This window comes from Lemur catta, chromosome 5, assembly GCF_020740605.2.
Source record: "Lemur catta isolate mLemCat1 chromosome 5, mLemCat1.pri, whole genome shotgun sequence".
Lineage (NCBI taxonomy): Eukaryota > Metazoa > Chordata > Mammalia > Primates > Lemuridae > Lemur > Lemur catta.
Genome location: NC_059132.1, coordinates 73,533,093 through 73,546,278, shown reverse-complemented (window position 1 = coordinate 73,546,278; position 13,186 = coordinate 73,533,093). Strand labels below are relative to the sequence as shown.

Genomic DNA, 13,186 nt, shown 5'->3' with positions numbered 1-13,186 from the left:
AGGAAGTGCACCCTCACCCCCAGCAAACACCTTGCCACTGTCTGTGGCCACCTCTGCTCCCACCAGGTGAGGTATATGGTTACCAAGAGTCAGTCTGTCTGTTCCCAGGCCTGTTTACACCAAGTGTCTGTAATTCTACTTCTTAAATAAATATTGTGAACTGATCAAAATGCATTTAAAAAGAAAGAGTTCCTGTTTCCATGAGAACAAAGTGGAATGCTCTGGAAAGATTATATAAAACTGAGTTTAAAAAACTGCCATCAAATTAAGTAAGCGAGATAACTATCAAGATCTGGATAAAAGGATACCTGGAAGGATTCAGACTGCTTCCCAAGGATGGTTAAATCCTACTCTTATTTAAAGAGACTGAGAAAACTGGAATCGTAGACACTATATGAGAGGTATATTTTAAGGAAGAATGACCACAAGAAACTCAGAAGACCATACACAAAGCAAAGGCCTTGGCCTCACATCCAAAGTATGATAAATGAATATACATTAATAGGTTGTAAATTAATATAAAAAGTGAAAGGTGTGTTTGTATAATTTTTACTGACCAACCAGTTTCTGGTCCTGAATGCCAAGAGCAAAGTGTCCGCTTCTGGACCAAAAGGAGAAAATTTACATTTCAAATATGGTCACTCAAAGGCCACTGACCTGCGGAATGGTGGGAATCCACAGAGAAGTATGTATGTGATCACACCGGCGGCCCAGATGTCCACCTTCAGGCCATAGCTAGGAAGACAAAGTGGGTGGGAAAGGAAGAAATAATGGTATGAATCAGGAAACTTCCACAGTACTGGAGTATTGCCTGTGTTAGGAACATAAGGTCTTTTTGGTGTCAAATTGTTCATTTTATGTAGAGGAATTAATTGTCCGTTGGAAAACGGCATCTGTTCTTTTCCCATCCCAACCACAGTCTTGGTGACTGTTGCTGTATTCAAGACTGGCCTTGGGACAACAGTCCCGGCCTAGGGCTCTTGGCCAGACAAGCACACACCGCGGTTCCTGAGGCCAACGCCATGGCGCCGGTAATAAGTCGTCTTCCTCCCAGTCTCCACCTTCACAGCAGGCACCGAGCACACAATCAGAAGTAGCAACAAAAGCAGATCTTTTCCCACCAAAGTGCTAACCAAAACCACCTGGAGTCTTACCCAGTTTCAGCAATGATTTCTGGAGCCACGTAAGTTGGTGTGCCACAGACTGTGTACAAAGGGCCTTCCACCACAGTGGCGAGCCCGAAGTCTCCCAGTTTCAAAGACTTGGTTCCGTCCGGGTACTCACATACCTGGAACACAAACCAGCTGGCAATTAGGACTTGGCTTTTTCCCCCTCAACGATTGAAAGATGGCCCTTGGAATTAAGTAGAAAAGACACAGATACATTTACTATTAAACTCAAATGAAATCTCTCCTTATGATACTAACACCATGATTCCTCTCTGTTGCTTTAAAGTGCTAATTTTTCTCTTCAGAGATTTTGCACAACTGTGTGAAATTTAGAAAAGACAGCATTTTCCACCTTTGCAGAAAGTTCCTTACCGAAGAGCATAATGAACACACGTGTTTACATAGTGATTAGCGTGCAGACGGCTGTTTACTTGATGGGCTTGAGAGAGGCATGTAAATGTGGAGGTAGAAAACTGGCCTTTCCTTCCTTTATTTAGTGTTTACTGTGTGAGGTACTTCAAGTCCAAGAAACGTTTATCAAAATATCCATCAAAAGTGCTAGGTGTTCTCCAAGAGACTTCCATGTTTAGTTGAGAAAATAAAATCAACAGCAGGAATAGGGACCTTGTTTTCTGCATAGTCAATGATGGGAAATATAAATATTATGTAGTGGAAAACCTTGGAAGTTTAGAAAGAAAATGACATTTGGGATCAGGCAGCCTGTACCTGACTAACAACTTCACTCATCTCCTGGTTGTGTGGCCTTTGAAAGTCACGTAACCTCTCTGAGCACATTTGTGTATCTGTGAAGTGGGATAACACCAGCACCCTCCTCATGAAGTAGGGGCGAAGATAGAACAAGCACCAAAAAAAATGTTCCTCCCATTTCCTGGAAGGACTGGCTGATTAGATTAGATACTTATCGTATTGGAAAAGGTTTAAAAATTCTGATGAAGATGTAAATGTTTATGCTTAAATTGCAGAACCTTTCTAGAAAACATTTCAGCAACAAACATAAAATTTCTTAAGATCATTTATAACCTTTGATCCAGCAAATCTTTTAAAAACCTGTTCTAAGGGAATAGAGATGTACCCAAAGGTTATATACAAGGCTGGCAATCTCAGAGTCTATCTATAACTTTTAAACACTGGAAGCAGGACAGGCATGGTGGCTCATGCCTGTAATCCCAGCACTTTGGGAGGCTGAGGCAGGAGGATCACTTGAGACCAGGAGTTCGAGATCAGCCTTGGCAACATAACCAGATTCCTTCTCTACAAAAAATAAAAATAAAAAAATCTGCTGGGTGTGGTGGCACCACCTGTAGTCCTAGCTGCTCAGGAGGCTGAGGTTGGAGGATCGCTTGAGCCCAGGAGTTTCAAGGTTATAGTTAGCTAAGATCACACCACTGCACTCCAGCCTGGGCAACAGAGTGAGACCCTGTCTTCTTAAACAAAAACAAAAAAAACCTAGAAGCAACACAAATGGCTAATAGGGCAATGACTTAGTAAATTATGGTATATCCCTATAATAAAATATGCAGTCACTAATAAGCACTTCTCAAATAATATTAATCATACAGGGAATATTCACATTACATGGAGTAAAAAAGATTCACAGTTATATATAAACTGTAATATTCCAAAATGTTAACAAGTTTATCTCTAGGCAGTAGCATTAAGAATGACTTTATTGGTACCAAAGTTATTAAAAGTAAAAAAGAAAGGATTACTTTAATTTTCAGTAGTTTTCAAAATGTTACGCTGAACATGTACTGGTTCCATAATTACAAAAAATTGATTTTATATATAAGCAAACTTCCTTTATAGGATAAAAGTCTGAAAGTTACATTCTAAATGGAAAGTTTTAGAAGCAGACAAGTGTATGTGATAGCATAAATCCTTCCCTTGCTTGTATGGCCTATTTGTCTCTTGGGTGTCCATTTTGAAAACACTGAATTTCAGAGAATAACAACTGCAGCAACCTACTCTATACTCAATAATGTCTTTTTCTGTTTTTATATTTTAAATGTACTTAGTTTGCTTTTCTTCCTATTTTACTATGAACTGAATCAGATTTCCATCTCAACCACTGCTAACTAAAGGAGAAGAAAAATTTACAAAATGATGTTTTGTTTTGTTTTTTCAAGATGAGCATGTTAACAACATCCTGTACTAGTTTAGCACTTAATAAGGGGGAGTGATTGAAATTGCTATCAATAAAAAGCATCAAGAACCCCAGGGGACCCCCACGCCAATGATTCTGAGCTTTATAGGACTGTACCTGTGATGTATAAGAACATTTTTCACCCTAGTATTTTAATAAATTCTTCCACTCCTATGCAATATACACATCCCCAGCACACATCTCTATGACTTTAAAGTTTCACAGGAGTGATGATGAAGGTTTTGAGTCCCTCGCAGATATTTATGACTGAGTCAGCCCACATTCGGCTGAAACACAGTCAAAGCTATTAATGATCTACCCTGAAGTAACAGAATCCAGATCTTGAGTCATGCCACGGTCTTAGGACAACTTTCCATCCATTACGTTTAATGTAAACATTAACAAGAACAATCTGATATGATTGCAGTTAGAATTTATGATGCATTTACCGAAACCCAGACTTTAGAAAGAAATTCCGTAAGTAATTGCAGTGATAAGAATATTGTAAGCATAATTTCCTAAATGTCTGTATCATGAGAGTAAAAAAAAAGTTTTATTAATGTCATTGTTATTTTGCTCCTACTACTTAAAAATACTCTCATTAGGTACAATTTTTGAAAAATAGTGTTTATTTTAAACACTCAATTTAGAGATGCCTAGGGGTAGGGGTTGTTGTCAGATACTCAGAAGTCCCAGAAGTGCCATTTTTCACATCCCCTATAAAGAATTCAGAGTCAGATGCAGGAGCATAAATAGAAAGGGACTGAACAGTCTATAATCGCTGAATTATGTCTGGGAGAGTAATACGCCTTGGCTAAACATCAAAAAGGAAGGGCAGACAAGCCTGAAATAATAATATTTTATCTGATTCATCTCTCCCCAATGCTAGCAAATATGTAAAAGATAATATGAATACATTTCAAATCTTAGCTGGAGATTCTCTTCAAAGCAGGAAAAAAAATTATATAGAGAGACAGATAGGTATAGATAGGGAGACATACAGGGCATTGCTTTCAGAAACTAACATTAGCCAGACACTGGCTCGTGCCTGTAATCCCAGAGCTTTGGGAGGCTGGAGTGAGAGGATTCCTTGAGGCCAGATCAAGACCAGCCTGGGCAACAGAGTGAGACCCCATCTCAAATTAAGAAAAAAAAAAAGAAACATTTTAATAAAGGGGAGAACAGATGAACAGGGACTCCAAAGGCTTTCTGGCAGAGTTCAGTTCTCCCCAGTAACTGATGTTCTCAAAAACTTACAAGATTTCGATATTCTCCCCAAACGATACATTACTAGACTTCTAGTCACTCCACTGGGCAACTAGGAAAAGAACTGTTATCCTTATTTTACAAATGAGGACACTGAGGTTACTGGTAAGTAGCCAAGCAGGGATTCTAGCCAGAACCATTATTCGTTCTACCACACCATTCTGCAGCTGATTCTGTGTCTGAAAAATAACTGGGTAAGCCTGACAGAACCCTGACTACAGCCTGCACCTCCATGAAGGTTCTGAATGAGCTCAGACAATCACAAGGGCAAGGACTGCAGCCCTGCAGTGTTCAGATGCCCCGCCACAAGCTGAGAGATGCTTTTGTCAAAAGTTGCTATCAGTACGCAGAAATAAAAAATGTGAGGAATGCAGATCTCGCAAGTGAACGCTGCACGTTCTCTAAATAAAATGTCAACATAATGATTTAGAAGGACTTCAAATATGAGAAACCAACCCTCTTCTCTCCCCTGTCCCCAGAACTCCTGGAAAACCTGAATTTATCACTGGTCTCTCATAGTTACCTCTGACAGGGCACCACCGGGCTGTAACTCACAGCATTAACGGCCACCCCCTGTGCTCCCTGACACTGCGACCCATACATCTCCACTGGCAGGGTTTTAAATTACGACACCGCTACCAGAGAAAGGGATGCAAATCAGATGTCTGAACGCTCTGGTGTTTAAAAACTGCATCAGTTCTCAGAGCAGAAAGAGGCTGACAGTCACTCTGGGTGTTTACTTTAGTGCCTCAATGGTAGTTGCTCCTCCTAGGCCAATGCCCCTCTGCTGAGTAAATCTAGACATTGCCCAGTGATCTAGCTTCAACGACAAACACATATTTTACTTAGATATGTGCAGCTGAGGTTGTTTCTGAGGCCTGACCACATGGCCTTTCTACATAGCACATTAGCCTCATCCGGACATCAGTTTTATCATCTTCGTCCCTCTTCTCCCCTTTGGGTAGCACCAGGGGGTTGGTGCAGGTTTCGGAGAAGAGGTAAATGCTCCTAGGGCAGGTTAGACTAGATGAGGAACATGCTTCTGATTTCCTGGCTACATTCTGAGACACATGACACTGGAGGCATCGATCCCTCTCACATTATCCACTCTTCATGCGTAATGAGAGAAAAGGAACAGAGTCAGATTCCAAGGAGACTTTACATATGCTAAGAACTGTATGTCGAAAAGAGAAAAAATGGGAGGTGAGAGTGGGATCCGTGAGCTGGGAAACGGACACGCCTTGGTTTACAAGGAAGTTCACCAATGCCTCAGCCACCTTCTCCACTGGGCCTTAGTAGGACCCAGGCTGGCTCCAGAGTAACTGGTGGCTCCCCAAGAACCTGGGTCCCTCCGTGTTTACAGAGAACATAATACCTGTAAAGCTGAGATGAATGCACTACTTCCAAAATTCTGTCCTGCACATAAATGAACCCCCATGTTCTACTTCTGCCTCCTAGGAGCCTCTAATTCTGTCTCCAACTTATTCTTCAGAATTTTTTGCTCCACAAAGTGATTTTCCTGCTTACCTTTCTTTAGTCAGTACCGTCAATCAAAACATAAATAAAAATGTATCTTCTAATGTCTGATAAAAAGTAAATGTAGGTCAATTCAAGAAATCCATTAGTATTTTATGGTCATTGACAAGAGTCTTGCTGATTTTCTAAATTTAAAAGTCTCTGCAGGATTGGTAGAGACTCCAATGTGACTATAGGTTTGCATATAATTGTGATCGTTTTAAAAGAAGAGAAGAAGCAGTTGGAACGGAAAAAGCAGAGTTGACATACCAAGAGGTTCTCTGGCTTGATGTCTCTGTGCACAATGCTGAGGCCGTGAAGATACCTGAGGGCGTTGGCGAGGTTGTAGACCATGGCGCTGCCGTCTCTCTCAGTGTACTTGGTTGAAGAAGTAATTGCATCAAAGAGGTCTCCACCCTAAAGGACACACAAAAGAACATATCACAACATCAGCCATGCAATCCTACGGAGATAGGAAAGATGGTTCATCGGTCTGGAGTAGATGAAGAAAATGACGCAAGCACCACACTAAATAGATGACTATAAATAATGTAAGTTACAAGGCAGCAAAACACTTTTCTGATTAGGTTCTTCAAGAATATCCTAAGTCTTGAGATTAGGCACCAAGGAAACTTCTCCATCTTCTTACTTTGACCAATTCCATCACCAGAAAGAGCTCCGTTGCTGTCTCCATCTCCTCGACCAGCATGATGATATTGGGATGTTTCACTCGACGCAGTATTGACACTTCATTCTCAATCAGGTGTTCCTGCCGAACGAAGGGTGGAGAGAGGGGGATCAGAAATCACAGAGCCCTCTGCTCTTTCCCTCTGGCCTGGAGGACAAGACAAACAGAGTCTGGGGATCTGATGCCAACAGAAGCATCTCTGTCGGCACAGAGACAACCAAACCCTGGCCTGGCTGGTTCCCACAGGGACAGCACAGGCCAGTGTGGACATCTTATTGTCACTACCAAAAAGAAAAGGTTTCTAAACATCCCCAAAAAGGGCTCAGTGGTGTTCCCCTGGCATATTGTCTTCTATTTCTTCAATATTTCTGACACCTTAAGAGCAGTGATGCTATCAAAGCGCTTGGGCACACAGCACTCTGCTTTGCAATTCGGCCAAACCACTTTTTCTTAATAATTTCAGTACATGCTCAGAAATAAAGACTAGGCATATCAGAAAACCTGGCATACTTATGGCAGATAACTTCTGGAATTAAACCTTTTTAGTTTTTAAATCATTACCAATATGAACTTGAATTTCATACTGAAATTCACGCAAAAGGAACTTTCTTCCTCTGTGACTGTGAAATCATTCATTCACCAGATGGATCTTCCTTATCATCTTATATTTCAGAAATCTGGAAACATACAGTACCATGGGGACTACTATTCCCATTTTAACTCTAATCACTTCTCCTCTGAGACCACCACCTGATAATCACTCCTAGTGAGTAACGCGGTTGGGATCAGCACTGTAGCAAAATGTTTACTTACAGAATTAAGGAATTATCTCGATACATCAACCCATGAATCATGAACAACTGCTCTATTTTAAATGAGACATAAAAAACCTCTCAATAATGCCATATTGCCATATTCATTGGTCCTCATTAACTTTAATAATGAATTCTCTTGAATTTAGAGGATATGCTGTAAAATTTGCTAATTGCCCTCCTACACATTCTAGTATTCAAATATAGCTTTTATATAAAATCCACCTTACAAGAGATGTCATCTGCTAACTACACTTACATATATATATCCATGTAGATATATGTATGTGTATGTATTGCTCATATTGCCCTTTTTGCCTTTGCTATACTGTATCTGGGAGCTTAATAATTTATCTTATCCCTAGTTCAGGATAATAGTTAAAGGTTCCCTGCTTATCTTTGTGCATCTATGTGTATATGCCTTTTTACTCTAAGCCACCTCAAATTCTTTTTGATCATAGCTAGAGGTATAAATTATAACAAATGAATAAGCAACATGCAGAGAAAATCTGTTGCAAACTCCAGCACGTGCCTGGTTGAGCAGTGAATGCATTGTGCTTGTCCAAGTAGTCACTAAATAAATGTTGGCAAATGACAGTGCAAACACTAACCAGAAGTAGGGGAAAGAAAGGAACCAACATTTACTAATCACTATAGGACTAATAATAGCAATCTAGTCACTATTCATCAGTGGCTGGGTAAGGTATTTTGGTGATATTTTAACACTTTATCCTTAGAACAGTCCTTGGAGATTGAGCATAAAACTATGATTCTGACATCCAAGCCTACATTTCTTGTACTATACATAATCACTTTTCAAAGAGGACTACTTCAGTAAATGCCAACTTTGGAATTTTTTTCAAAATGAAGATGATAGCTAGAAAGCTGAAAATATCCAATTTTTTGAAAAGATAAGAACAAGTGTATCACACTGAGTTGGGGGTTAAGAACCACACCAGGCTTTGTGCAAGGGGGAGAATCTATGTTCCTTTTAATGAACAGGGCTGGATGTCTTTGACTGGCTTAGGACTGAATAAATGCTTCCAAAGCTCCTGAAATAATGGCGGTTCTTAGACACCCCAACAAACCACAGCTTGGGAGCCAAATATAGGGTCTCCTACCTGTTTCCAAGGCCCATCTGTCTAAGTTACAGCAGCAGAGAGCACCCTGGTCCCTCCCCCAGGGAAGCAGCTGTACGGCCAACCTCTTGTGGTCACAGAGACAAAGAAAAGACTTGGCAAACCCTCCAAGCATTGATTCACGTGTTTTAAAAGCTTCCAGATCATCTGTGCCAACCATGTCCTTAATCACACTAAAAAGCAGGGTTAGATATACTTTCGTGAACACGTAAAAGCAAGCAAATTAATTTATTTCACCCTCTGTGAAGCAAAGACAACAGAAGTTACTACCATTGTAGTAAAACACTTTTTATTTTAAAGCTAAATGGATCTGTCACTTCAATTCTCCTCCTTGCTGCTCATTTCTCCAAAGTTGGTAGATAGAGTCTATAAATTTGCCTCTTTAAGGCTCTGTTTGCGATGCTAATTTAAAGTGATATATGTAAAATAACCTCATCAGTACCCCAAGAAGCTCTCAAACTGGACTTAAAATGAGATATCTACCACGTAAGGAGACTACAACTCCCAAAAGTTATTATCTTCTTAAATAAAAGGCACAATGGAAAGTCTTCTGAGATACACTGTAAAACTTCTGCTAAGGGCCACTGGCAGTGTTACATTTCAAATTTTGAAGGAGTATCACAGCAACATTTTCCCCAGCATTATTTATTATCTAAGCGTACTGTACTCTACTTGACAACGGCCAGTACTCTAAGCAGAGTGAATGCTTTTGGTGGAATGTGGGAGATGTTAGCCTTTGTTTCACAGCCTCTTTGTGTCCTTGTAAAATTGTCTGTGAAGGAAAAATCTGCTTTTTAAACTAATCATCATCAGAAACAAAAGTATTGCATAAAAAATCTTTACAAAATGTCATATTCCTATTTCTTACGCAACCCATATGTAGTCTCTGTTTGTATAAAAATACTCTAGGTTAAATTTTCCAAGAGAATATTTCTAATATGAATATCACTTTTGTCTTACATTATTCAATCATCTACCATTAGTTAAGTGATTCACGATTTTAACTGCAAATAATTTACATATGAATCATTTCATGGCCGTGTTCCATGGTTCTGTGTGAGAGTAAATGACAAAGAAAACTGCTAACTTGGCAAAGGATACTGCCTTATCTTTGGCCATGGTGATTTTTAATGTACAAAGAGAGAGAAGGGGCTGGGGGGAGATATTAGGAGAATAAACTCTCCCAATCTAGACTAATCATACTGTCTTAACCCATCAAAGCCCCACAAAACAGTCCTTTCCTCTTGTGTTCTGTCTCATTGAAGGAACCAGGCTGCCCCAAGCAGAATGGGAATTTTACCCTGATCCCTCCCTTCCCTCATCCTCTAATACAGCAAGTCCCCAACCATTATGGCACCAGGGACTAGTTTCATGGAAGACAATTTTTCCATGGACGGGGGCTGGGGGGGGATGGTTTCAGGATGATTCAAGTACATTACATTTATGGTGCACTTTAATTCTATTATTATTACATTGTAACACAGAATGAAATAACTATACAACTCAACACGATGCAGAATCCAATGCCGCCACTGATCTGATAGGAGGCAGAGCTCAGGCAGTGATGCAAGCAATGGGGAGCGGCTGTAAATACAGATGAGGCTTCACTCACCTCCTGCTGTGTGGCCTGGTTCCTAACAGGCCATGGACCAGTACCCGTCCGAGGGCCAGGGGCTGGGACGGCAGCTCTAATACATCCACAATCCCTGGCCATCTATCTTCTCGGTGCACCTCTGAACCCATCTCTAGCCCTCTTGCCAATCTCTCACCTAGACTTCTAGGTCTTTGCACAGTGGTTTTCTTTATCTGCAACTTAAATTTACCCACTTCTTAGTGAACTCCTATTTACTCCTCAAGACCAGATTAGATCACTAAGAAATCTCCCCTGCTCAACTCAAGGATGCTGGTTCAGGTACCCACCTCATGTGCTCTCATTGCTGCCTGTTCTTCCTCCAATCATAACTCCGTCCCACTGTCTTTTAATTGCTCATGCGCTGGTCTATAATGCTCTGTAACTGAGGGCCTGTGGAGGTTTCCATTTACATCACTCTCCAGCAACTAGCATAGTCAGTTACTAAATCACAGTAGGTACCAAAATGCTTGTGTGAATGAATAATCACAGCCATGCATTGCTCTTGCCCAACAGTGGCTTTACAGCTGGCACTGATGTTGCTTAGTGAATATTGCTGAAGAGAATACAAGAGAAAAAATGTTCACATTTCTATATGCGGTATATATAGTAGATTGAATAATGGCCACCCAAAGATACCAAGTCCTAATCCCTATAATTTGTAAATATTAGCTTACTTGGAAAAGGGGGCTTTTTGCAGAGGTGATTAGGATTCTGCAGTGAAGAGATAACCCTGGATTATGTGGGGAAGGGGGTGTTAAATGCCGGCACAAGTGTTCCTATAAGAAAGAGGCAGAGGGAGATTTCACAGACAGCAGAGCAGACAGAAACACAGAAGAGAGGGCGATGCAGGGATGGAGCAAGAGACTGGAGTTGACGCGGCCACAGCCCAAGAAGACCGTCAGTCACCAGATGCTGCTTACACGCAAAGAACAGATTCTCCCCAAAAGCCCCAGAGGAAGCGTGGATTTCTGACTTCTAGCCTCCAGAACTGTGAGAAAATAATTTTCTGTTGTTTTAAGCCACCAAGTTTGTGGTAATTTATTCTAACAGCCTCAGGAAACTAATACAATGTACTTTTGGATTTATGTCCTGCCTGGGCCCATGCAGATGATGGATGCAGAACTATATAAGGTGGGAAGAGAAACAGGGACCACTTCTAAGTACCGTAACAGAAAGCTCAGGGCTTCATACACTGTGGGAATTCAATAAATATTTATTTAGAAGGAAAGAATATTAGAGCTGGAAGAATTCTTAAACTTACAAATACCATAGCCTTCTTAACAGCCTCCATAAATCAGGCCCCAAGGCAGCCCTTGCGATAATCTTCTACTTAGAAGGACCCAACGCGCTTTCCGTCCTCTGGGCCTTTGTTTCAGCTGTTCTGGCCACCTGGTAGGCTATTCTCGCCCTGCTGCCTACTGAAATCCTACCCCCGTTCCTGCTCCGGCTCCAATACTTCTTGCTCTCTGGCATCTTCACTGGTCACCTACTTCTCTCCCAAGCGCTTCCTCTGAACTCCCATAACACTATTTGCAGAATTGGTATTATTTGTTAAATTATCCTATTCCTAGCACAGTATCTTGCACACAGAATACACACATCAAATTTTAGGTGAACGATTAATGTAATAATGTTCATGTACATTACAGATGAGCAAACAGAAGGCAAGAGAAAGAATTTTTTGGCTGGTCACGGTGGCTCAAGCCTGTAATCCTAGCACTCTGGGAGGCCAAGTCGGGCGGATTGTTTGAGCTCAGGAGTTCAAGACCAGCCTGAGCAAGATCGAGACCCTGTCTCTACTAAAAATAGAAAGAAATTATATGGACAGCTAAAAAAATATATATATAGAAAAATTAGCTGGGCATGGTGGCGCATGCCTGTAGTCCCAGCTACTTGGGAGGCTGAGGCAGGAGGATCGCTTGAACCCAGGAGTTTGAAGTCGCTGTGAGCTAGGCTGACACCATGGCACTCTAGCCCGGGTGACAGAGTAAGATTCTGTCTCAAAAAAAAAACAACTTTTTATAATCTGGCTCTAGAGCAGCAATGTCCAACAGAAATATAATGTGATCCATATATGTAATTCCGAATTGTCTAGCACCACATTAAAAATGTAAAAAGCAGGTAAAATTTTAAAAATATAACTTAACCCAATATATCCAAAATATTTTCATTTCAACATATAATCATTTAACAATCCTTCCCCGAGTTTAAAAAGAAAAAATATTTTTAAATAAATTTTTAAAAATACATATAATCAAATACATTCTTTTTTTAGGACTAAGTCTTCAAAATCTGGTGTGTATTTTATACTTATAGCGTATTTCAGTTCAGACTAGCCACATTTTAAGTGCTCTGTAACAGTGTGTGGCTAGTGCTTCAGTGTTGGACAATGTAGTTCCAGGGCTGCTCTCTTAACTGATATGCTGCCAGAAAGGAATCTAAAAAGGTCTTTATCATCACTTTTATAGAATTTTTTTTCTCAAATATGAAGTATCAGTAGCTCTAGCAGCATTTTGTCAGTGGATCTTTTCCAGCCTCAGTTTGAGAGTGGGACAGAAGAAACAAGTTCTTCTTGTTGGGGAGACAATTCACAGTGTTTCTGCTCATTTTGCATCAGCTTTTGTTCCAAACTATACAGCAAACACCCTTAAAACACAGAGATAGGGGCAAAGGGAAGAGACATTTCCTGACTAGAATAATGAAAGTAATGTTCTACTCTGCGGCAAAGGTTCAGCAGGTTTGCTAGCAGCCCCCTCATAAGACTGGGGTTTCCTAAGCTTGGGGTTCCTCTGCTGTGACA

The 13,186-nt window shown here is 40.6% G+C and overlaps 1 protein-coding gene across 4 annotated transcripts in view; it reads right to left on the bottom strand.

Annotated features, from left to right (window-relative positions):
• The window catches only part of DCLK2 (doublecortin like kinase 2), a 153,228-nt gene that overhangs the window by 14,024 nt on the left and 126,018 nt on the right, over positions 1 to 13,186 (bottom strand). For all 4 annotated transcript variants that reach the window (XR_006735373.1, XM_045552102.1, XM_045552104.1 and 1 more), the window contains exons 9-12: positions 6,764 to 6,883; positions 6,385 to 6,531; positions 1,155 to 1,288; positions 658 to 735 (exon numbers count right to left, since the gene is read on the bottom strand). Coding sequence is in view for 3 of the 4 variants with exons in the window: in XM_045552102.1 (XP_045408058.1) it covers positions 658 to 735; positions 1,155 to 1,288; positions 6,385 to 6,531; positions 6,764 to 6,883 (479 nt within the window). In the remaining variant the exon portion in view is untranslated. The remainder of the gene's footprint in view (positions 1 to 657; positions 736 to 1,154; positions 1,289 to 6,384; positions 6,532 to 6,763; positions 6,884 to 13,186) is intronic.